General features: G+C 45.3%; 2 protein-coding genes across 2 annotated transcripts in view; both read left to right on the forward strand.

Annotated features, from left to right (window-relative positions):
* Positions 1–7321: 7321 nt before the first annotated feature.
* The window catches only part of LOC144178796 (SAC3 domain-containing protein 1), a 32344-nt gene continuing 14109 nt past the window's right edge, over positions 7322–25556 (forward strand). The window contains exon 1 of the mRNA XM_077706911.1: positions 7322–7337. The gene's annotated coding sequence lies outside the window, so the exon portion shown is untranslated. The remainder of the gene's footprint in view (positions 7338–25556) is intronic.
* On the forward strand, positions 7810–24453 carry LOC144178793 (interleukin enhancer-binding factor 2 homolog). The gene is made up of 12 exons (XM_077706907.1): positions 7810–7952; positions 10696–10808; positions 11733–11789; positions 11860–11988; positions 12583–12685; positions 13837–13902; positions 14037–14156; positions 14783–14949; positions 16290–16351; positions 18575–18689; positions 20120–20207; positions 24164–24453. Exons 2-12 carry the CDS (start codon positions 10710–10712, stop codon positions 24301–24303), a joined length of 1146 nt encoding a protein of 381 aa, XP_077563033.1. The 5' UTR covers positions 7810–7952; positions 10696–10709; the 3' UTR covers positions 24304–24453.

A 25556-nucleotide genomic window follows, 5' to 3' on the forward strand; every position in this document is an offset into this window, starting at 1 on the left:
TTCATGTTTTTCGGATAATTTTTAGTTGATTCATTTCGCACCTGTTGCCAACATTATTTAGATAATTGTTTCAACATAAATTAGTTTGTTAAAATTATTGCTTCACTAAAAGATAGCTGTATTATCAGCATACAGAACGGCCCATCAAATAGCCTCTTTTCAGTAAAAAAAAGAAAAAAGAAAAAGTCAGAAACATAACACAGAATTCTTTTTGACTACTATCCAATGATTACAGGATTGAAAACAAATAAAATATTAGTGAGCGATATTCATGCGATAAAAGTTAATTATTTCTAAATCCTTCACACGTGGTTTGGTGCTGGAAAGGTCCAAAATGGCATGTTCCACAAACGTTAGAGCTCTGTGTGCCTTCTTGGGATATTGAATGTTCAAAACCCAGAACGATGCAAACAGACTACACAGTCCTCCCAGTAAAGATGATGCAGTCAAGACACGCTGGCCATCGATGTGGAGGCCAACTTCCGCGTTCATGGAATGCAGGCAGGGAGTCAAAGGAACATCGGTCTGAAAAAGCAAAAAAGAAAAAAAAATGCCCCACACGTAAAATTCTTACTCATTTCAATACTCATTCTTACCGACCAGAGCGGTAAGAATGAGTCAGAGCCTGGAACGAAAACAACACAAAGACTTATATGTGGACTTGATTGATTGATAGGCTTTAATGAGAAAGAGGCAAGAAGCCCTGGCGGGGAAAAGGGAATAAGGGGTGGGGGTGGGGTTAGGGCTTACATATTATCGAAAGGCGATAGTATTCAGTTCTTGTGTAGCGCTCTTGAGTATAAAAAAACACATTGAAGGGCAGTACTGTGAATCTGCAGAATTTGGACAGGCAAAACACGGTACAAGCACGAGGACAGGAACGTAAGAGGTAACTTAGAATGAATACAAATGCCAGCAACAGTTCAAATACAAAACATACAATCAGGAGCGTTGACAAATAGATATTACAAAGTAGAGCAGTTAACTAAAAAGAACACGAACAGTTCGATACATATGAGAGACAGAGTCCCACAATGTTCATCTACCAGGCCAGACGATGCACCGCTGTCGGAGGCGATTCGGCTACCTGTGAACGACGCCCAAACGTAGCTAACTTGCTTCGGCGCTAGTCTCTTTTTTTTATAACTGCGCACTTCGCAGAGATAAAGGGCACAACCCGCAACGCGCCCGCCGCCGACGAGCGCACCACTTGCCTTTCTTCCTTCTAGAATCATCCACACGCCTTAGCACTGGCAAAGCTACGCTCGCCCCCTCGACAGAACTGAGCTTCAGTGAAAGCTGAGCAGCGGAGTTTTTATTTTGATATTTTCTTGCCGGCGACTAGTCACGTTACCGCCGCTTCGTTCGACAAATTCCAGCGTTTTCTAGGGGCAAATAGAACTGAACTGAATGAATCGGACGACTTAACAAGAATTAGGCCCTGTACAATAAAAAATGAAAAAAATATACGGTACTTTTAGACGTCGTACGCTCGAGTTTGTGGCAACGTACCCGTGTGCGGCTCTGTCCTGAAGTTCGGAGAAATGCAGGCGGGTTGCGTTCCTTTTCTCGTCTTGCATTACGCGTTCTTTTAAATATGAGCGCCCTCTTTCCCGACCTCTCTACGTTCCTTCTCGCTTCCGTCTGACTGCGCTGATTTTCGCCAGCCTGAAGTAACCGTCACGTTGCTTTGAAACGACGCCGCGCGCGACAAGCGATTTTATCTCGAATGCCCTGTTACAAACCGGCTTACAAAAGAATGCGAATGCATACCCCAAAACCCACAAACAAGTAAAATAAAACGAGTGAGCGCTTTTTTCCTTGTCCGTGCGTGTACGTGCTGTGTGCGGCACGGGTATTTCGCAGTTAAGCCTATCCAAACGTTTGACAAACGCATTGACTGATGACAGACCACTTACCAGCGAGCTGTCCACAACTGTCGCCGTATCCAAATGCTGTTAGCGGCCGTTCGTCGTGTGACAGGGGCACATAAAAATCTTTCCACCAAATGGCACTACTAGTCCTTCGCAAATAAGAAAAAATGATGGCCCAAGGCGAGGCGCTTGAAGCTCCGGCAGCACCAAGTCACCGGCCGCGCTGCATTGATTGCGCGGAGGTTGTTTACATCCGGGCAGCAAGTCGTACCGCCAGGGCAAGTTGAGTCGCTGCAGTCGGGTGCGTTGGCGCGCTGGCACGAGAATTTAAATCGTCTATATATGCGCAAGCAAGCGAAGCAGATGAACATTGCAATTGTTTGCAACGGCGAGAACTGTCTCTTCGTTAGCAGCAGAGTTTGAACACCTATCGCCAAAATAAACAGATTGAAACAACACGGCCGCGCTGTCTGCCTATGATCGCGCTGGTTGAATCATCTATACGGGTATACGTACGGTATCGGTTTTGTAGCTGTATGCAACCGTCGCGTCCTGCTTACTCGTTCTAATTGGCATTAGGCCACGGTTGAAGTGCTGATACACGGAAGCAACACAAGACTAACATGGCGACCGCCCGCTTGAGATGATTACCTCCGATGGGGAGTTTATTGTGGACGTGGTAGTTTACAAGGAACCGAACGCCATCTCACAAATGGTGTTAAGTCGTTCTAAATCCTCCCTTTTGCTACACGGATGGGCAACGGTACTACCATGGAGGTTCGTCCACATTTTTAGATCATGCCTAGGGAGTACATTTTTTGCTATAGGTACTTTCCAGGGCACATTACTTGATTAAAACTCCATTTCCGGCTAGTTTGCGTTTACAGTGTGCAATTGAGAAGGGTGGAGAGGCCGCGTGGGGTGAGGAAAGCAGGCTCACGAGGGTGGGAAATGAAAAGCTCGGCGTCATCATGCACGTTTGCTATGGCCTTAGGCTTCGAGGAGTCTGCTGCCGAGACTTCCAACCGACAAAGAAGATGATGTAACTCTTCCGCGCAAAGAACGTGTACGGTTCCGCGGGATTGGATGCCATAAATTTTCCCGATCTGTCCAATGCCAGTGACGAGGACTGTGTGTAGTGCGAGAAAAAAATACCGCTCAATCATGCACGCGTCAATTGTCATTGTGCAAAATGAATAAAATGAATGTTGTTTGTTCACCTTCTATTAGTAGTCGTGGTATTTTTTCATACTACAAAGCAATTTCCAAGAATGATAATATTTCTTAAACTTCCGCTTATTTTGGGCTTATTCACAAGAGCGCGCCCTCTTTTTCCGGCTTCTTTTGGGGTGATTGTTTGCTTGTTTGCTCGGCGGCATCTGGCAACTCTCTGCATCTCTGCATCCAACCTGCTAGATATTTTGACGCGCCGCGTCCGCGTCGGAAACCGGATTGCTCGGACGGACATGAGTTACGGTGTACCCCGCTTTAAACCGCGTGACCGCGGTGCCAGAAACAGATTGCTTTCCCGCGGAGGTCCGCCGCCGTCGATCGAAAACATGCGGAGACATTTTCTTTCTCGGAGCATTCGCGGGCGTTCCCAGCCAAGGGGCGGAGCCTAAAACTGGTCACGTGAGCGGGCTTCTCGGGCTAGAAAGACGGGATTTCTCCGTCGTCGTCGTGTGAATCGGGAATCCCGCTTTAGGGTTGCCATCTTCCCGGTTTTTGACCAGCCCGACCGGTTTTTTCGACAGCAGGTCCGTACTTAAAACCGGCCGTCATTGGTCGTTTTTTTTTACCATCGTGATGCGATTTTTTTTGCGTTTGATAAGCATCATTTTAGTAACTGCGACGATAAATATGCATAGATGAATTGAGCAAAGACACGCGAGCAGAGAAAATTCGCCGGCGAGTGCGCTCCCCTAGACAGAGGTGGACAAAGGGGAGGAACAACACAACGAAATGCTGTCTCCGCGGCCAGTTGGCATAGTATTGCGTGGTATTCTGCGTGTATGTATATATGAATATCAAGTACATTATGTCATATGCATTGCATACTTTTTAACGTTCGTTTGATGGATTCGGATACAACGAAGAGCTTTTAATTGACTAAATATGTGCGCTTCCTTTTCAGTGGCGCACATTCAGAGCAATAACCAAAACCTCATTCACTTTCAATGCAAACGTTATGTTGATTTCTCTCTAGGAAAATGCTACAATAAATGGCATTGCATGTCAAAAACACATGGCGTCTTTCAACACAAATTCAACCTTCTATATCCCCCCCCCCCGCTCTCTTTGAAGGGCCAGTTTTTTTGCGAGAAAAGTTGCCTTCTTGGGAGGTGCATGTCAGAGAGGTAGCGCTGAAAACTACAAATGTTCATGTTATTGTTAAAGTGCCTTCTTTGGTTACATTGCGTCGTAATTTTACATCAGAGCAGTTACTTTTTTTTTTTTTGCTGTCTATCTAAATCACCAAATGACATATTTTCAGAGACCGGAGCCGGGGGGGGGGATGCTGAACGCCAGCGCAAGCCATTCTTCCACCTCTCTCCCTCGCCTGCTGATACGGGACATCATCGAAGCGGATTGAAGAACGCGTGGTGAGCCAAGGAAGCAATGAGGATGAAATATTTTGTTACAATTTTGGCATATGCAGAATAAATGGCGTCAAAGAAGCTGTGTGTTTTGTGCCAGTTGTTGGTGCTACCTGGTTGAGCAGCCAAGTGCAGTTGGGAGAATTGTCCCGCTGCTGCTGTTAGTGACAGATGACTGTGGAACGGGGAGTGCCGGAGATCAGCTGTAACTGGAACAGGTTGAAATGGCCGCAACTGGTCCAAACTGGGACCAGTACACTGGGACCAGTTGGGACTAGTTGCGACCATTCCCACCTATCCCACTTGCAGTTGGCCCCAAATGGGATTCACTGCAACTGGGATCAGTTGCAACTGGTACCAACTGGAAATTGTCCCATAACCCAGTTGAAGTGAGACCAGTTGGATTCCCAGTTGAACATTTTCACTGGGGACACGCTCAATAGGCCATTAGAATCTTGGCTGCAGGCAAAGCACCTAAACGCTCGCGAAAGGTTCTCGAACCCACAATGATAAAAGTTCACAATACATTAACACAGGAACACAGGGGTCTGGAATGGAGTGACGCAGCCGACCAATATCCACTCGAACTCGCCTACCGTGCTCCCTGTTGAACATGACTATATCACACTCCCCTCTTCGAAAAATATGGAAAACGTCTTTTCATTCTACACTTAGGAACACCTTTCTTCCCTGTGCCACACGGGGACCTCATCGCTTAAGAATCGCAAAATCTTCTCAGGATACAGACTAACACATATAGCCACAATATAAATGGGCGAATATGTTCGGTAGAAAATGTTCGACATTACTTAAAAATGTGCTAAATACGATCAAACGCCTACTCTCTTCTGCAAAACCTGTCATATTCAAGGATACGCGCAGAGGTGAACAACTCTTACATTGCATAACGCACGACAGAATGCCCTGACCGGCTTGTCACTTCAAAATCAGCGTGAGCTGGTTATGAGGCCCTGAATTCTGGTTCAACCCAATGGTCTACCATCTCTTTATCCCCTTTTCCTAAAGTGACCATATTCCTCGGACCCCAAAGCGGGACGGGGGGAGGTGTAAGGAAGAACGTGGCCCATAGCTTCAAGGGAGACTAAGCGCCGTATTCTGAGTCCCTCCTCCATTCCATTTGCTTCCTCCACTCGGCTGACTGGAGGATTCCGCAATGCTAGTGCATGGGCAAATCGATTTCAAGGATCCCCTCCACTGGAGAGTCGGGTAAAGAAAGGACTCAGAATACCAGGGTAAGGCTCAGTGAAATTTTGTTTTAACTGGAAGGTAATACGTTTCGTAGTTCTCTCGGCCTTTGTTCGACGAGCAATGATGCGTTATTTGCTAAATAAGTGAATAAGTGCTGAAGCACGTCCACCCAGCGTTCGTCAAACGTAGAAGGGTGTACTGCACGGATTGTGGGAACACTGTAACTTAAACAAGGCATCTCAGACATTCGGACTAAGCAAGGAAGACACAACACTGGCTTCCTTACACTGGCTTCCTACGTTACACTGAACGATTCGTCCTACCTCGTGTGTACACCAATTTCGGTAAAAGAAGTCGCCGCTTCTATATTCCATTTTATTTTAATAAGTTTCACTTTGACCCCAATATCCCTAACTTCACCACAGTGAAACGCTTGCTTCGACAGTGGTTGAGCACAGACGCATAAAGTTTCCCATTCTTCCGTTTGTAATTCTTACTGTGTTTGAACACCAAGCTTGCATTCCTTTATGTAACGATTGTATTATTTCCTTTCTTGCGAAGCTTCCTTAATTGCAGTGTGTTCGCATGTCTTGTATGTTCCCACTCGTGTTCTCGTTTATCGAGCTTGTTTTCTTATGTTGGAAATCTAGTACTTGGTTGTAAATGGCTATATGTATATTTATTATGTTCAATCACAAACTGTGATTCGCTGGGCTGCCCAGCCACGCACACAAGCGACCCCCACACGCTTATGCGGGCTGGATCATGTATTTGCATATGTACAGTGAATAAATTATTATTATTATTATTATTATTATTATTATTACTTCCATCGTGCGCACTCTTTTCTTGAAGTTTCTCAAACGGTTTCTTTCGGCTCTTTAATTCGTACAGCTGTTCATTAGTGACACTGCGCTTGATACCCGTTTTCCATATTTCCGGCCGAAAGCGGGACAAAACACCATCCCACAAGCAGGCTGCGGGACAGCGGGACCACAGCCGCAAAACCGGGACGTGTCCCGCCTAAATCGGGACGTCTGGTGACTTTACCTTTTCCCAAACTTTCAACAACTTTTACTCAACAAAGACACTTCTCTCTCTCTGTCTTACATAAAACCCAAAAGTTCAGTCAGGCTATCACGATAAACCCTTTTAAGCTTTGACACTTGCTTTCTCTCTCGAACTGACCAACACCCCTCAGCCGTCCCTTTTCAAGCCGATATCTTAAGCAACGCAAGCGTAGATGTCCTGAGTTTCCTGCGCCGCCGTGATTAGAATCATTGCCGCTAGCCTAGCTCTCGCCACTGAACTTCAGTACTTGTAAAGCATAAATGCTAAATGCAGCAACTCCGTTCCACAACGCTTCCTCGACGCCGGAGTAATGTTAGCGCGTCATGCATCTTAAGATCTAAACGTAGATGACATCTGCAACTTTCTTTTTCCCTTGGATGTCCAAACTTTCTCCCTACAATCTATCCACTGGCGGATTGCGTTTTTTGCTGTTTCTAATGACATGAGGGAAATTCCAGGGCCACGAGAATTATTTTTGCGCCTTTCGAATTTCCTGGGGACATTTTTACTTCCTTGCCTACATTATAAAAGTTTTTTACTACTCTAATATGCGACAAACGTCTATAAGCCGTAGTATTAACTCTATGGTCTAATTAGGCACGGGCAAAAATAGTAAGCTTGCTTGGGTACTGCATGCTAGAGGCATTTTATACATATATCGTGGAATTGAAAGACAACATTTATGCCGAAGTGCGTGTTGCGCAATACAAACAAAAAAAGGAGCAAACGAAACCACGTAGGTAAACAAAATGAATGTAAACAATCAGTAGTTGAAAATTAGTTTGCAGAGATTGAGAACATTGATGAGCAATGTGCAGAAACCTGTGCGGCGCGTACGCAATCCGCAATACTGTTCAAACCTTGGTTCAAACAAACCGCCAGATCCGCCAGATCGGCCATAACCCAAAAAAAGACTAATAAAACAAATGCAGTCAAGCCAATCCAAAAAAAGAAACATTTGTTGTTAATAAACGCACTGCTATATTAGAACCCTCTGTATTTTTTAAAGTGAGTATTTTTGTGTCTTAAAAACAGAATTCATTGCTTGTATATAATGTGCCACAGAAGCCAGGTAGCCACGTTGGCCACGTAGCCCAAAGTCAATCCACAGGAGCCGGCAGACGCAAGAGTCGACGACGCTCACACAGCTCACATTCGTTTCATTGGGTCTTTGTGTTCGTCAGCTGCGGTTACGTTCGGGGTAAGTAGTGTGTCCTGTCGTCAGCATTGTCCATCGCATGACTAAGACAGAGTTAGCGTGAATAATCTGTCAATATTTCTCAGCCAGCTTCCCCACCGGCCCGGTGTTGGTTACTCCTCATGATGGCCGGCGATGGCGATCGCTTGTGCCGTTTCGTCGCGAAATGTACACGTTAATTTCACAGGCAACGTGAAGCACTTCGTATGATACGCTTAACTCAAACATCCCGGCCAATGAGCGTGTTTAACTTACAGGGACATTCTAAGGAGAGTGGCTCAATAAAAGCGTCTAATTCGGTGTCGCCGCTGTGCAGGCGGCCTGCTGCGCTACGCCTCGATGTTTCGGCCATGCTAGAGTGAACTAAAATTAACCATGCTGCCACTGAAATAGGCAGTATTGTGCCCTTTTCCTTCTGAAAAAAAAAAAAAAAGTTCCAATCTTCTGTTAAGAGTGGTACGGGTTGACGCCAAAAACATGTGCTTGCGCGCGCACGCTAGGGAAAAAAAAAAAAAAAAAAAAATGCACTGGTTTGGCGTGCCGTCTCGGACCGCGCTCCAGCTCAGCGCTGCAGCTATGGCTGCAGTTCCGTCCGACAGCATTCGTATTTTTACGTATTTTTAGGGCTTGTCTGGCGTGTTAACACAGTGTCTGGCGTAATGGTGTAGCGGTTACTTCTCGGCTAGCTTCGTGATCCAGAAGCCGAGGCTCGGGTCCAGCTCTTGTGGGGTTTTATTTTCTTCAGTTTTTGTTGTTTCGATAATTGTGCTTTATTCATGGCATTTAGTTTCTTAGACCTTTGATCCCTCGGATCTGTTGGTTGGTTGTCACATTACGTTAAGCAAAGCCCTGCATAATTTGTCACTTAATTGGAAGTGATGTTATTGTCCCGGCAGTTTTACATGCAATTCAAGGGAAAAAATCGCTCGGTAATTTGAAGCTAAAACCTATTATGTCGGTTAATTGAAAGTTATTTCAAATAAAAAGCATTGAAGTGACTGTCATTTCTCGATAAAATTCGAAATTTGAAGTGCCAAAACACCGCCGTGCTCTGCACTGTGTGCGCTGCCATTGCAACTGAGGCAGCGCACAGTCCATAAAGCAGAAGTTCAGTTGAGACTCTTGCCAGCGTACGCATTCCTCTCTTTTCAGGTCCTCAATCTTGTTTGTGGCGTACAGTGCCGTGTGAGCAGTCTGCGCGGTGGCCACTTCAGTATGATTTTAGCGATCAGAGCGTGTCGTACGCTCGAATTGGCGACAACAGTTGAGATTTTGGACAAAACCAAGAAGGGAGACGTGTTGCAGACTAATAACAGTGCTGCTCTTGTGCTTTTTGTTCAATTGGAAATTCGGTCAATTGGAAGTTTTTTTGCAGTCCCCATGGACTTTTGAAAGTATGAAGTAGTGCCAAATGAGGCCTTACACAAAATGACGGGACTAGACGTCGCATAAACTGCATTGTAGACACAGCGAAAAAAAAAAAAAAGAAAAGGTAGGCCACTTAGCGTTTTTTATGTTATAGTAAATGTGAAAGCACTAGTTACCTTGGTAAGCCGAAAATCCTGCGTTTATAGCACACAAGATGGACGACAGCTCGGAAGAATTAAGGGGTTACCACATGGAGCGATTTTGCGAGCAGCACAACAAGTGTAAGGCAATAGTTCGCGTGGATTAGTGGAGTGGGCGACAGCTACAAGACACTGCCATCGGGCCCCTTCTACACTGACATTTGTTGCTCGCTTCTTAAATGTGCAAATGTTTGAGCAATTATGTTGTATGCGAAACATTATAGGACTACGGCTGCTGAATAACGACACAAAAACCAAGCTGTGCGAAACCAAGACAAGCAGCAACATGCACCAGTGCACAGCCTATGAACATTTCACGTCTCGGTCAAACTTTTTGTGCAGTTTTGCCCAGCTATACTAAAATTCTGTTATGCCTACACCTTAGTGCCTGCTTGCATTCTCGTATAGTCGTTCCTTGTAAGCAGCCTGGCTTTTGAGGAAAGAACAAATATCTAATCTGCAGGTACACAGTTCACTTCCTGTGGTCCTATCATTTGAAGACTGTGCTGCACCTCTTTTGGTGAAGAATCAAACGGGGTCTGTACAGGCAGCTCAAAAATGTGCACGACATTGTAAATGCAACTTTGGGGAGACCACCAAAGTATATTAGAGCTATAGGGGGAAGTGTAATGACAGTATACAGTCGAACCTCGTTAACGAAGTAGTATCGGGACAGCAAAGTAGTTCGTTACATTTGATATTCGTTGTAACAGTAGAGGTAAAAATCGACTTGACAAATCAACAATCTGGCTTGCGCAAAAATACTTAATAGAAAAATGCATTTTTAGGCCTCCAGCCCACTATAAACAAGGCAACCCTTACCTTTCTCCATGTTGCATTTCAAGCTGAATGAGCGGGGACATGAGTATGTGAAATTACAACAAAACAAGGTTCACGTGACAAAAGAGGCCTGCATATTTATCTATTTGACGAAGGATGTGATCTTCATCTGGTAGCTGTTTGCAATGTGTGCGGCCGTGCATATGTAAAAAGGTGCTGTCTGCTTAGATTCCGCGTTCTTTTGTGTTTGTTTTCCATTTCACAACACCTGTAGGTTGCTCAGTCGTTTATTCTTCAATGCAGGAGTGATTAGCGTTGCTTTAAGCGTTATAAAATGCCTCCCTTCTCCTAATCCCAGTGTTGGTAGTCACTGCCCTTGTTTTATTGCTTCATCCCAGGTCTTTGCATCACCATGAGAGGAGGAATGCGAGGAAGGGGTCGTGCAGGCCGTCCAGGAGGGATGTTCAAGCCCAAGGTGTTTGTTCCTCACCTGCCATTTGACTTTTACGTGGTAAGTGCTTCGCCTTCGAACTTGATTCGGAATTTTTAGAACAAAGAAGCATTTGAAACAAAGGAAGATGAAAGAATTTTTCACGTGGGCTGGGTTGCCACTGGAAAACTTGTCAGTGTCTGAAAGGAGCAGCATCAAAGAAGGGGTTACGTGTTTCGGTGGCCATAAAGGCAGGGAGCAGTCGTAAGGATGTATTGCCCATCACTGGATAGAGAAAAACGCATGCTTTGAAGGCCATGGCTCCATTTCCTCCTAAAACGAATTTAGTGAGGGCAATGTGGCAGACAATTGCAGAACCATTTCGAGGGAGAAATGCTCGCTGTTGCTCTCACAAAAAAAAAAAAAAGGTGAACATGTTAACTTGTATGGAATTCTTTAGTGGGTAGAAGTGGACTCTACTGTGACTAAGATACTAAACCCAGTCTGGCAGAGTTGTACGAAACACTAGCTTGACCAAGCGGGGTGTACTGTAGCAGTCTATGAAACAACAAGCATCCATATGCTTTGGGAGTATCAGTTTGGGATCTTTGTTCAGTTTAGAGTTAACACAAGTGATTTACTTTTGCTGCGCACATTTGTTGCACCCAGTATTTCAGACACTTTTATTTGTCACGAAATTTAAAACGCAAATTTCTTAGTATAATGGCAACCTAGCTGCGATGTTGCGTGCACTATTTGTGCGTAAAGTAAAATGGCGCAGCGGACAGATGCTCTAGAACGAAGCCATCACACTGGGCCTGACCTTGGGTCGCAGATGTGTTAAGTCGGGGACCGTGCCCCTGTTCATTATGTGCGAGCTGTAATGAGCAAGTAAACTCTAGCTAAAAATAAAAGGCGGCCTTTACTTAATCCATGCAAACATACGCATGTGTTCCTGCTGGGACACTTTTCTAACTTGTTTTTTCCGTTCCTGCTGTGGTGCAGTGTGAACAGCAGTTTCAGAGGGTTAAGCCAGCACCCGATGACAATGCCTTGACTCAGGTAAGCAGTTTTTTGTGCGTGTGTGTGTGTGGGTCTTGCAAAAATGTGGCACGAGGAACCTCCTTTGCAGGCCCTGCTGAAGAAGAACCAGGATCTGACGCCAACCTCAACGGAGCAGGCATCCATCCTGAACCTCATGACCAAGATTCAAGCCGTGCTGGACAACCTGACAGTTGCACCAAAGAGCCTCGATGCCTGTGTACGTCCACGTTGTCATCACAATAGGCTACTTAGGCCTACAGTGATCCGTGTGTCTGGCTCTTACGCTTCTCATCTGAAAGGGGGATGCTTAAATTGGGCTTTTTACTCCCTCGCAAAAGTGGCATACGCAGTATACGTACTAATTTTCAACTTAGTACAGGTGTTTCCCCTCAATTTAATGCAGGAACGAGCCAATTTATTCCAAGTGCCGTCTAATTTATTCCAATTGCTAGAAATGCTAATGCTATTCAAGTTTGCATGTTCTAAGGGGCCAGGGAAAATGATCGAACTGTCTCATGACATTGTTTTAGATGTTCGAAATGATGCTATTACTTCACTGCTGAAGTTATTTAAATGTGGTAATGTGTATATTAGTCGCAGCAGTAAATAGACCAGTAAATATCCGTTAGACTTCATTCTCAATTCTCAGTAGTGATAGCAGCAACGTTCCCGTCAAACAAGGTTGCAGCAGGTACAAAGGGCTCAGTGTTTTGGATGAAGCTAAGTTGTGTGTTGTCGTCATGGTCCCTTTAATCTTCGAAAATGAAGCAACATAACATGTCCTTTATCATTGTTTTCTTCTTTTCCTCAGCAAATTGAGGAAGTGCGACAAGTGGGCTCCTTCAAGAAAGGCACCATGATGGTGGGCCACAATGTAGCAGACGTCGTCGTCATTTTGAAGACTCTGCCTACAGGTATTTATTTGCGCTGTTCTATGGAAAGCTACTGAAATGCTCATTGTAATCAACTCGCTGATTACGCAGTTGTCAAGGCCCTTGCACATTCTTACATGCCTGTCTAGCTTTTGCCCTTCAGAGAGGTAGAGAGGTTCCCTTTCCACTTGCAAAGGAACAGGCATTGCATTTCAGTTTTGCCTAACTTGTAGATTTAAATGGTACCTCTGCATGCAAGATTCGTCGTAAGGGATTTCGCGAATTTCTGCCACTGTTTCTAGATTGAACCTGTTCCTACTGGGTCCTTCAGATAAAGTAGGAAAGCATCAAAACGTGCACAAAAATTAGAACTAGGGCAGCCTTTAAGCATGTGCAGGAAGTTTTAAATTATAAAATGTTTTTAGTCTTTTGAATAAAGACACCTTTCACATGGTTCCTCTAGTTCAAACTGTTTAAAGAATATTACAGAATTCTTTGGCTTGGGAGTATGACACACTATTAAGGCGCCTACAGATAAGGATCCTTTTAGGAAAGATATCCTGCACGGCATGTTATGACGTGTTCAAGAGCATGGGATAGGAGGCCTGTCCAGACACCCAGATAGGCCTTCGAGACCAGGACTAGTGCCGAAAAACGCTTCGCACTAAAACCCCGCAAGTAAAGTAGTACGCATCTTAGGGAGAAAAAAAACTATTTATGAAAGCAACAGAACAGTGTTGTGAACAGGTGCTGTGGCAAGATAGTCTCCACCGTGAGAGCAGTAGCACATGTTAGGATTAGAAACATGCCTAGTGAAGCTTAAGTGAAGACTGCTTTAGAATTGTGTATGACTGCTTGTGCTTCACTATAGGGAGAAAGCATGGTATCCTTTTGGGAGAAAGCATGGTATCCTTTTGACATTTCGTGGGTTGGGTCACTTGTATCAATGAAGCACTGCATTTTCTTACTGTGCAATGTGAGCTTTTGTTCCCAATTCAAAACATTGCTTCTTGTTTTATGTGCATAAATGAATAAAAAGTCACACTGATCTAACTTCAGCCCAATTTTCAGTGCGATCTCAGGGCTACTATGGCCATTGCATTGCTATGAAACCATATATTTTTTTAATCAGGCTTCTGTCCCGCTCTTCTTTTTCTGTTTTCTAACTGTATTCTCACTGCATCCTCCTACAGGTGAAGCTGTGCAGGCATTGGCAAACAAGGTTTTAGAAGACGTGAAAACTGCAGACCCCAGCTACAGTAAGTGTAGGGCACCTGCGCAGTCTGACAAAATCACTGGGGCGTCTGTAGTCCAGTCCCCCGAGCAGTGCAAGCTGCTTTGGCGAGGTGTGACGAGACTGAGCAGTTTCTCCGTGGTGTGCCCCTTCGTGCAGCACTGACCCACGTCATGACGGAGGGCGGGTTCGACCTGAAGGCACCAGATGGCGCCACGGCCAGGATTCTGATCAGTACCATTCTTCAGAACCTGCACAAGCTGGACCCAGAGCTGCACTGTGAGTCCACCGAATGTGCCCATTTTGCACCTGCATGGGGGGCGAGGGAAAGCACTGGATCTCGCACTGCCGTGAGACTACTGTGGTCAGTCTGGCTGGAAATATTGACTAATGCGACGACTCTGTTGTATCCCTCTTGACACGTTTGCTTTTACATATTAGTGGTTTGCAACTTTGTAAGCAAGTAACAGCAGGGCTTGACTTTTCGGTGACGAGACAAGTTACTGGGGGGGTTTCTCCCACAAAACGATTTGGCCAATGCACAAAAGCACTAATGGGAGTAAGCCGGTAAGTTTTAGATGGGGGACGTGCTGCCTAGAGACAGCTTCTTTTTTTCCAGTAGTTATAACTTCAGTGCTGTGCCAACTTTAATACTACTTACTGCACATCAAAATATGCCCCGAAATAGCATTGTGCGGGGTGGGCACGATTTGTTTACCTTTTTTTGTAAGTTACAGGTACATCCTTTGCAGTGCATCCCAAAAATTCTGTCCAATGACTTGTACGAAGGGGTTTGCTCATTGAAATCGTTTCACTTGTGTCGTGTTCACATGCAAAAAATGGCAGGGCAGTGGCGGGTGGATGAGGAGGTGTGCGAGTGTTCTGTTCGTGTGGTGGATGTGCAGTGAAGCAGAAGCTGCAGCAGAACCACCTGACGGCCATTCGCCACTCGCGCTGGTTCGAGGAGAACGCCCACCACTCGAGCATCAAGGTTCTGATCCGCATTCTGCGAGATCTGCGCAACCGCTTCGAGGGCTTCCAGCCACTCACGCCGTGGATCATCGACCTGCTGGTACGCGTTTTTTTAGCTTATTTCAAATATCTAATTAGTTTTGATGTGAGGTAACTAGTTCCTGAGTTAATTAAAAATTTTCCTTGATTGTTCCTGAGAACAATAGGAAACAACTATTCAACAAAAGATTACCAGCAAGGCATGAATATATACCAGAAGTTGTGGAGAATGAAATGTGGGAAGCAGTTTTTTGTTTTGCAATCACATACATGTTTACATCAATTCTAAATGCCTAGGTTTGAACTACTACTGCTAACCAATTGAGAATAATGCTAATTGAACAACTACTGAAACATAAAATACAAAATATGCTTTTATATCGCATGGTTTAAACATTCAGCTTCACAGTGCGAAAGAAATTATCTTCCTAGCTGCACTACATGCTGGGATGTACTTCTCGAGAATTTCCTATTACTGCGATACCACTCGTGGCAAAACAGTGGGGAATTATGGGAAAATTGTTATTTTTTTTGTTGAAATCGGGCCTCTATGGCTTTTATAAGTACATGGTTCTGTTCCGTGTATGGAATTTCCAGACGAAAAACTGCAAATCAAGAGAAAAGTGACACCTAAAAAGATGCTTTTTGGTGCAATTTTTCAGTCCCAAAGACCCATGTGCCCCCTTAAACATTACAGGAACAATCACTGGTGGCCACCATGCGAGCAGATTCCTCTTTCTCATCTTTACATAAACCTGGCGCTCTGCTCCCAACCCTTGAATAGTTTCTTTTGTAATTGTCACAATAGCCTAAGCTCAAGGTGCCTCTCAATTATCAGCAGGATAAGGAGTGAGCTTGATGTGTTGGCTGTTTGACTTGAGGTTATGTGCCTTTAGGGCTTGTGCCGAAAAAGTCCCATTTACACGTGCATTGAAGTCGTGTTGACCCGAATTGTCGACTAGGCCGAGTAAGTGCAAGCCCCTGATTTGTCGTACTCACAAACTTACATAAAAATTGCTCGACAAAGTCTGCTTGGCATGTGCATTTTAACTTGAAGCAGATGTCATAGGTGCTTCACGAGCCTGTGTCTGTCCAGTAGGTACAGTGTGTGCATAATAGTAATTTAGTCAGATTACATAATTACATAGGCACATATCTATTCGTTTTGCATTGTCGGGTGTAAAAACAGTAATGACCACAAAGGCCACTGATGGGAGTGACAGTGAGGATGCCTTCCTGCAGTGCTGTTCACTTCTGGGAGTCAAAATAAGGAGGGCAAGTTGTGTGGGGGACACGGTCGGTGTTTGTGAAAATGGGGCCCTCGTTGTTCATCGTTGCCTTTTTGATAAGTGGAAGATTTGTGTCCGCACTCCAGTGCCCTAAAAGTGGCTTTTCTTGCAGGCCCATTATGCTATCATGGTTCATCCAAGCCGGCAGCCACAGCCAATCAACATTGCATTCAGGTGAAAGCAGTTTCGAATTCTATTTTTTAATAGGGAGTTTCTGGTTATTGTCCTTGTCAAGTATCCAGAAAATGAAATGGGCCTTCGTCATTGTCTTTGTTATTTTTGCTATGCAGGGTTGGCCTAAAAGATGAACGGGCTTCTCAAATATGTTTAGCGCAAAAACCAAAGATGGTAGACAAGAAAAGGGACAGGACAAGCGCTACTATAGCGCTTGTCCTGTCTCTTCTCTTGTCTACCGCCTTTGGTTTTTGCTAGCGCTTGTCCTGTCTCTTTTTTTGTCTATCGTCTTTGGTTTCTGTGCTAAATATATTCAAGAATCATAAACAAACTAGTCCCCCAACAAGTTGTAAAAGGGCTTTGTGCAGCGCCAGTTTCGAATAGGAAGTTCATGACTGTCACGTCGTCCTTCACCAGCTAGTCGCAAGGATATGCTTGGATACTATACAAAAAAGCCCCAGAATCACCTAACCTTTTGTATAGAATCTTTCAGCACACAAAATAGGCGGGGGAAAAGGGGGGAGGTTTGATGCACATTTGTTCATGACGTTGCTAGGTGAACCGAGTTGGATCTTGCTCCTCACCTCGGTGACGTTCGTTTATACTAGTGCAATGGTTTCCGCAGACTCGCTTGGGTAAGTCTGCAGGCCTGTTGTACCAGGTCTTGCTGAACCGTAAACTAGGAAGCGCTTGCATAAGGTGCACTGTAGCTGGCAAACAGGTGCTAGTGTTACCCTGTCCGCCCTGACATCGAATTTTTCCCACATGGCACTCTTGGCATTGGATATATGCGCTAGTTTGCACTAGGATAAGTGAATGTTGCTAAGGCGTTGTGAGAACACGCTTGCCTGATGCGGAGGTGTAGCCAGTGCTCATTCCGGGTGTTTGCATCAGGTTTGAAAATGTAGTACTGTAAAGTGCAAGCAGGAGGTGCCCTGAAATGAAATACTGGATTTAGAACAACCTGCAATGCAAAAGTTCTATTGTCCCCAGACGATATGCTGGCAAGTGAGGGATTCTTGCACGTGGCTAAATTTGACCCCTGCATGACCTCCTTTGCCATTGATGGCACTGCTGGTCAGTGCAGCCTTATTTACATGGCCATTATTACTATATGGAACATAAATGTAGTACAAGAGCAAAAGGAAAAAAAATGAAGAATGGAGCATCAAGCAAAGCAAGGCAATTGTTTCCACTGCTAATTGAGAAGTGTTAGTGCTCTATCAGGCGGTTAACACACAGACAGACACACAGGCCTTTCTTCCTTGATTCCTTGTGGTATGTCTTGATTTTCTATACATTTCACTTGAGAAAGCTCCTGAAACTGTTTGCTGCAAGGATTTTGGGTCCAACGAGGGCGTCATCCAGCCCAACAAAATAGTATATGGGTCGGCTTCAATCTGGCTTACAGGGTAGCCTGTGCACATCGCTAAGGAGAGTTCACCTAGCATTGACAGTGTACTGCAGTGCCATGCCTGTTTAATTTGAGCAATTTAATAAAATTACGTGCTCATCCTCCAGTGTTGTCCTAGCCGCATGCAGCCGTTGTCACTTTTAACTGTTTGCATGCAGAAAAAAATCTTGCTTGCTTTTTTGCCACAGTGGATAGCACGCTTGAAACCGCCAAAGCAAGGCAGAGATTTTTTTCTCTATAGTGCCATGATGTGCTCAATCCGAGGAGCCCACCTACGTGATCAGACACATCAATGCATGCGCAATTAATCAGGGCGCTACTCGTGAGGAGCTTCTGCCACACGCTCATAGGTGTCACTAGTTGAGGATGATGAGGGTGGAAGACAAAGCAATGAACAAACTAACCATCCAGAAATAGTTACGTGTAACATTTCACGTGAACAAGACTATCGGGGAGGCGGCATTCTCAGCGAGTGCTACGTATCTCGCCGGTCTCTTCAGGAACCAGCCTGAGATTCCACTGTATGCGGATGATTGTGTGCACAAATATATGTAGACGGACATATGCGCATAATGGCTACCAACCATTTCAAGCAACCGGGTGCTGTCTTTCTTTTAATCATTTGCTTGTTAGAATGTTAGGCCATGCGTTGTCAAAGGCTCCCCTCCCCGCCCATACTTCACTTATTAGGGCCTCACAAGCAGGCCCAGTGCACTTTGACTGAGTGGGAAGGAGCCCGCAGAAGAATGGTGTTGACGAGGTGGTTTTGCTGAGCACTGCTCTCCCCCTTCCCTCCTGTGGTGGCCCAGGCGGGTGCTGCAGCTGCTGGCGGCCGGCCTGTTCCTGCCTGGCTCTGCTGGCATCCCGGACCCGTGCGAGGGGGGCACCTTCCGAGTGCACACAGTCATGAGCCTCGAGCAGCAGGTGGGTGCCACACCCCCTCCAATGGGGGTTTGTGGGTCGTGGCATGTCCAAATGTCATTTGCGGTGCTGTACAGGGAATATCTACGGGGGCTGTGCAATGATTGTGGACTGTCTGCAGCCTGACAAGAATTATGGGGCGAAAGGAGGGTGCCCCCTTCTTTCACCCCTGCTGTACAGTCATGCGCAGACTCTGCAATCAGTCCTTCAACTAAGAATAGGTGCAGAGGAAAAGAGTAGGGGGCAACTTCAAAGGCACCCCTCTCAAGTGCCCTCCAGTTCTGTTAAATGCAGCACCTATCTCACATCGTCTCACACTTCTTGGCATCTGTATTGCAACTACCGTATAATGCGGAATATAGGTCGAGGCGGAATATAGGTCGACCCCCTTACCTTGTAGCCGAAAAAAGCAAAACAAAAATTAGGTACTAACCATTGTTTTATTGAGACGTATAACTTGTTTCGTCTCAGATTACTCATTTAAAACTGTCTGAAGTATCGTCGGACGACTGCTTCTGGCTCGCTGTCGCCCACACAGCAGGTCGTCCTCGGTGCAGTCCAGGGAATTGCTTATGCAGCACTTATTAAACACTCGCAAGACCATGTCATCGTGAAGCGAGCGCAAAGCATGGGACACTCGTGTGCAGACCGTAGCGACAGCCAGCCTGTGCAGGCGGTCAGCAAACATCTTGGGGTATCCATTCGTAGAGACATCGCATGAAACTAGCGGACAAAATTTGCCCCTTTGTACAGCAGCACAGGTGCACAGAGCAGCGCCCATGAAGCGAGGTCTTCCGAGCGTTGCATACCGAGAGCTGCCCCTTCAGCTAACGCCGCTAGCAACAATTCTTTTGTAACACCGAACTGGTGTAAGGCAGACACATCATTGGCCTTGGAAAACGCCCAACTTTTCTTTTAAATGCTGCTGTGAACTGGCACCAAGTGTCTAAACTCATTTTGAGCAAGAAGTAGCACGCACACATTCGCCGACAGCGAGAGAAGCAACAAAACAAAGATGGCGATGCGTCCGATTGATGGTGGTGGCAATGGTGCCTTTGGGGTTTGGATGGGCTCGATGGGCTGCCCGGTCGGCAGATGACAACAGCCAAATGACTGCAATATAGGTCGAGGGGTGACTTTTCGGCAAATTTTTCTGTAAAAAATCTCGACCTATATTCCGCATTATACGGTAGAACTAGTGCTTAGAAATTCCTGGAAAGTGTAGCCAGTTTGTGTGTGTGTTGTTCTGTCAGGGGTGGTTGGGTCTTGTGTCCTGAAGCCTTGAACCCAAGCTGCCAAGGCAGGTCAGGCAGGGCTGGAGATTTAATCTAAACTGCCAAATGGTTCTCTACTGAATGGCAAACCAAAGTTGACGCATTGCATGGCGCACCAAATGTGAGTGAAATCGGCTGGGTTCATTTTACTTGTTGCAGGATCTTGTCTGCCTGACCTCCCAGAACCTGCTGCGCATTCTTTCGCATGGTGGATACAAAAGCATCCTGGGTATCGGAGGACCAGAAAGTACGCATTGCTTTTTGTTGTTTTTTTTTCTCCCACTCGCTTTGCAATGGGATGCAGCGTTCATTTCTGATTGCCCTTAAAGGGACACTGAAGTGATATGTAAACATTGCGAGATTACTAGCGCAAATTGTAGTCTGGAGTCCCCAGGCCATGTTTCGACCACTCTAGACGCGTTTACGCGATTTTATTTAGTAGAAAAACTAATTCGAAAATGCTGTCCTCCTCTCTTTACGCTCGCCCATTTTCTGTGGCGTTTTCGAGTGACGTCAGGAGGGGATGAGCTGGCAATTGGCTGCGGCGCTACTGCACGGCTCCCCGGCCAACAGAGTCAGTCGGCCCAGCGTTTCGTCCGCCGGCGGGTCGTCGCAGTCCAGGAGGTTAAAAAAAATTGCTTGGTCGCAATTCGTTCGCTTAGTTGAAACGAAGCCAGGACACGTTTGTGAATGGAAGAATGTGCCTTTCTTTACTTGGTTTGTTTGTACACTGTATCTAGCTCCAAGTCAAGGTCGCTTCACACAAGCGCTGCACAAGCGCACATGCGACGCTTCGCTGACTGGTACGCCAGTAGGAAAATATAAGGCCTCTTGAAGGCGGGAGAAGAGTCAGCGTAGTCAATATAGGTACTAAGGAAATAAAATCAACTGATATTTTTACCATACAGCGTAAAACTAGGGCGCAGGAAGCACTTTTTTTGCGCTGGGCGAACAAGCACAGCGGTCAGCAGCACGACTACGCATCTGCGAACGCTTTTCCGTCTACGAAATGCAATTGCTATACGTGAGCTACTGTGGAAATTCGGGCGACGCTTACTGCACGAGCGCAGTACAACAAATAGTCACCTAAGCTGCTTGAAATGCCAAAACTAAATAAAAGTGTAAACCGGTTGTACATTATATATAGGGTTGTTCGTTTTCGGGTAAAACCCGATTTTACCCGATTCTTGCACCCCGAACAAGTTTCAGGAGAATCGGGTTAAACCCGATTTCTCCCCGAATAAACCTCCCTGTAGCGATCTGCACAATCGTGAGTTGACGGTCTGCCGTTCTCTCCTGGCGCCCCGCTCACAAACAAACGGGTGCATTTCACCCTGCTGCTTGGAGAGTAGCGCTGCAGTTTTTATCCACGCTTTCTAGACAGGTCGCCGTGAGGGCGTACATGCACCCCCCCCCTAAAAAAATGCTTGCAGAAGAAAGTGGGAAACACGTTTGAGGCCGGCCACGCTTCGAGTACATTGTGAACAAATTTAGGGTGAAAGAAAAGCAAAGAAATCTGCCCCTTTGCCCACTGCAGATTAGTCTCGGGTATGTGCACCTGCTTCCAAGAATTTCACGCGGAAGGGACGGGTGACCAGTCGGTGGGGGAGAGATTGAGCGACGAAGACGTTTTGTGTACAGGTTTTTTTTACCAGCGTGGGTTCCAACCCGCATTATTATCGCTATTCTTCAGCCAGCCTCCGTCACGGTGACTTAGACGCGCTCGTCGGTCGGCCCTGCTGAGAGCCGTGCGTGGTGTCCTTCCTCCCCCGCGCATCACGCAGCTGGTGATATCTCCTTTCGAATGGCCACAAAAGCAGGGAAAGAAGCCACTGCACTCAAAAACCTGTTTTGACAGGAGCAGCAAAATTCTGGAAATTGTGGTATTGCTCTTTTTCGAAGAACTTCTAAAAAGGGTCACTGACATGTTGCGCATGCAGATGATAATGTATGTCAACAAGGACGTGTAAAAAATCGATCACCAGATTTTCGAGAATAAAATGTATAATTTCTAAGAGTCAATGTTTACTGATTCATTCATTTTCAAACACCACTGATTCATTTTCAAACAAACACAAAATTTCGGGTAGTATACTGTATTTGCTATAATACTCTGGTGTCTGTCCCAATTACCAGCTTGAAACACCAAATTTAACGTGTTATACTTAAAAAGCCCGTGATACGTTTTGATAAGCTCAGTGTAAGTTCTGATAAGTACAACCGTATATTTAACCCGAAAAAACCCGAAGTAAGGAATGGTTTCGCAAAAAACCCGATTTTTCCCCGAATATCAGTTTGAAAAATACCGCCCGATTTTTACCCCCCGAATTTGAAAAAATATAAAACCCGAAAACGAACAACCCTAATTATATACCCTATATTAGCCAGTCCCTCGCATCCCGCTCCGTGGCTCGGTTGTCTGAGGCGCTAGGTATGTCACCGCAAGTGTTTTGCAAGTCACGAGTTCAAATCCCCGCGGGTACATGCTTTTTTTTTTTTTTGTAAGTTAACTTTTTTGTGCTGTTGCCATAAGCACCGACTGCTTGCAGGCAGTGGGCACATGCCAGAATGAACAGACCCTTGGCCTGGTGCGAACACGCTTTTTACGATACAGGCATGAGGGAGGCAAGCTCCAAATATGGGGGAAAAGCACACGACATTTGGGCGTCTGCGGGTACGCGGAGGGCGTTCATGCACTGCGTAGGTCTCGGCTAGTGAATGCTACGACTACAAGCCGTCCTGGGAGGCTTATCTTGTGCATTTTACAGCCGACAACATGGCAGAAGCGCGGTACGATGATTACTGAGATATTGAGAATGCCCATCCAACAACGCCATTGGTTATGTTTTACAGAACCGAAACCGAAACTTGTTTGATTGCTAACCTTGGGCATCGTCCAATCACGGCGCCCCTCCTCCCAACATCACAGCCTTAGTTGGTGCGGCCGCCGCAAACTGCGCATGGTAGTTTTTCTTCTTTCGCGCTTTGTAAAATAATTACCGATTTGTCAACTGGATAAACGATGAAAAGTGTGCTAATTTGAGCCAGTCTACGCAGTGCAAGCAAAAACGGGAGCTTGACAAATTCACTTCAGTGTCCCTTTAAAGGCTGCCGAGCTGAGAGTATTTTTGCAGTCGTTCTGTTCGTATAAAAAAACATTCTTTGCTCCTAGTAATGGCTGATCTAGAAAAAATGTACTATTTACGTTTTCTTATGCAAACAAGAGATACTACTCTAAAATGCTCAGACATACTTTATTTATTGTCATCAGTAGAGGCATTTTTTTTACCTGAACTGGCTGCACTGGTGCAAGCAGTGCAGCATATGTTCACTTTTTTACTAATTGATATCCCCAGTAGCACTCTGCACTGGTCTGCACGACACTGCACTAATCTGCACCAGTTCAGGTAAAAAAAATGCCCCTAGTGTCTGTCTGGAAGTGAGCATGTCAGCCTGTCATGGTTGCCTGTCTGAAGCCTCGTGTATTTTTTTTTCTTTTTCTTTTTGATGGTGGCACCTTCTGTAAAATACCAGCGCTTCCCCCCCTCCCCTTGACTTAAGGATGGATGGCACAGGAATTTTAGGGAGGGGGCCCTTTTTCAGAACTGCCCTATAATTCAAAATGGCGGCGTGAAAATGTTAACCCCCCTAACTCCTGCCCCCCAGAAAAACAAAAGAATGCAGTGCACTGGAGAGAAACACAATATTCATGCACAATTTGGCGGTGATCACAAGTTTAGTTTTTGATTGTTTGAAAATTATTTTTGGAACTAAAGGAGTGTTTATGCTTTAGGCAAATATTTGTAAAAAAGAAAAAGAAATACCCCTCCATAAATCGAGCTTCCCTGCACAACTAACTTTCAGCCAGCACTAGAAACCATTTGACTGCACAAGCAGGCTCTGACTCGTGAAGTGCATGGTACTAAAAGTTACTATGACTGTGTGCTTGTGTAATTTTGGGGGTGTTCCAACACCGAAACATACCCCCTCGCTACACCCTTGGCATTAGCTAACCTGCGTGACTGCTCACCACCTCAAATGCTTTTGTATTCTATCCAAACAAACGAGAGATATGTGCCTGCGAATTGACTGGTGCAAAGCAGGGTCAATCAAGTTTTGACCCTAACCATTTTTTTACATCTCAGGAACATTTGTGCTTCTCCAAAAATAAGCCAATACCTTGTTGTTGCACATCTGTTGCAGAGGTTGACACCGAGACTACCGTCTTGGAAGGAGTGGTGATCACGCCACTGGCCCAGGTGTATGAAAAGTTCACGGAAAAGAAAGAGGATGAAGAGATGGAGCAGGAGGAGGAGGACAAGATGGAGACGCAGGAGCAGTAACCATCTTGGAGCATGCATTGGATGGATTCCGGATGCCCTCATCGATTCTTCAAGGCTTAAAAAGTCACCATCATGTAGTGTCGTCGTCTTTGTGTTTGTGTGGTGGTTACATGTGGGACCCCGCAAAATAAAAGGAAAGTCGCACTAAAACTTCTGTTGCCCCTTCAGCTGATTTTGTGGTACACACTGCATGGTTAGTTTTGCCAAGTTAAAATTTCAATGCAGTTGGCCTTCAATCATGCATCACCTACAACCCCTGGCTATGTTCTATAAACACCTCCTTGCAGATTCATTTCACTCAATCCGTATGTCCGAATTGGCTGGGTCCCTGGAAACAAGACCATCTAACCAGGCCACTCATTTAGCAGCTGAAAAGTGATATATTCACCTTTACTGACTGAATTTTCCTTTAGTACGATTCCTAAATATGAAAAATTAATAAAAAATTCATTTCAAGATAGTTGGAAGTCTTGTACTTGACTGAACAAACGTTGAGAAAAAAAAAGAGGGGTGGCGGGGGAGTTACTGTATGCACCCAGTGCAATCTACTGGATTGCTTGGAACACTCCCATTGTTTTCAGCAACTGCTAGAACTCCACTGGCAATCTGTAGGTTACAGGAAGAATCCTGGACTTTCACGTGAGTGACCTGGGTTTGAACCTCAGCAATGCTAAAATTTTTTTCCTAGCAATCATGATGTGTTTTTTCTGTACAATGCTCTGTTAGCTATATTCTATGCCTTCTTTTTGTAAACAGTGCCTTGGTACCTTTTACGTTGGCTTTGATACGGTGTGCGGCATATCAGTACGTTTAATTGGTGCTTTGCATCTCATCAGAAGTGCCTCGCTTGTACTCTGAATGGAATACGGGCATGGCACAACTCCCGAGAGAACACTTGATGTCCCTCCTCTACCACCAGCTGGCAAAATCTTCCTTTGCAGACTTGATAATGCTGCATGTACCTTATGATCAACAGATGAACCCTCCTTTACCAAGCAACGGTCTGAGTGGGCCGTAAACATATAGTATGTCCCTATTTTTCAAACTATTGGACAAACTGACCATGTTTTATCATACAACACCAAGTGATGTGCAGACTACATGTTGCTTTGAAAACCTTTATTGCATCATATAAACTCTATTTACAAAATCTATTTACCCTGTGTAACATTCTATAACACATTGGTTTATTCTGTATTGCATGAATTCAACATCGCTCTGGTCTCCTGTATGTTTGCTGCTGTATTTTATAC

Source organism: Haemaphysalis longicornis, unplaced genomic scaffold (genome assembly GCF_048455015.1).
Source record: "Haemaphysalis longicornis isolate Haplotype H1 unplaced genomic scaffold, Haemaphysalis longicornis Haplotype H1 scaffold_4, whole genome shotgun sequence".
Classification (NCBI taxonomy): domain Eukaryota; kingdom Metazoa; phylum Arthropoda; class Arachnida; order Ixodida; family Ixodidae; genus Haemaphysalis; species Haemaphysalis longicornis.

Excerpts from the sequence above, each read along its gene's own strand:
- LOC144178793 (XM_077706907.1), top strand. The coding sequence starts at position 10,710 with ATGAGAGGAGGAATGCGAGGAAGGGGTCGTGCAGGCCGTCCAGGAGGG. Across the intron at positions 11,790-11,859 it reads ATGACAATGCCTTGACTCAG|GCCCTGCTGAAGAAGAACCA; the intron begins GTAAGCAGTTTT and ends CCTCCTTTGCAG. Across the intron at positions 11,989-12,582 it reads CAAAGAGCCTCGATGCCTGT|CAAATTGAGGAAGTGCGACA; the intron begins GTACGTCCACGT and ends TCTTTTCCTCAG.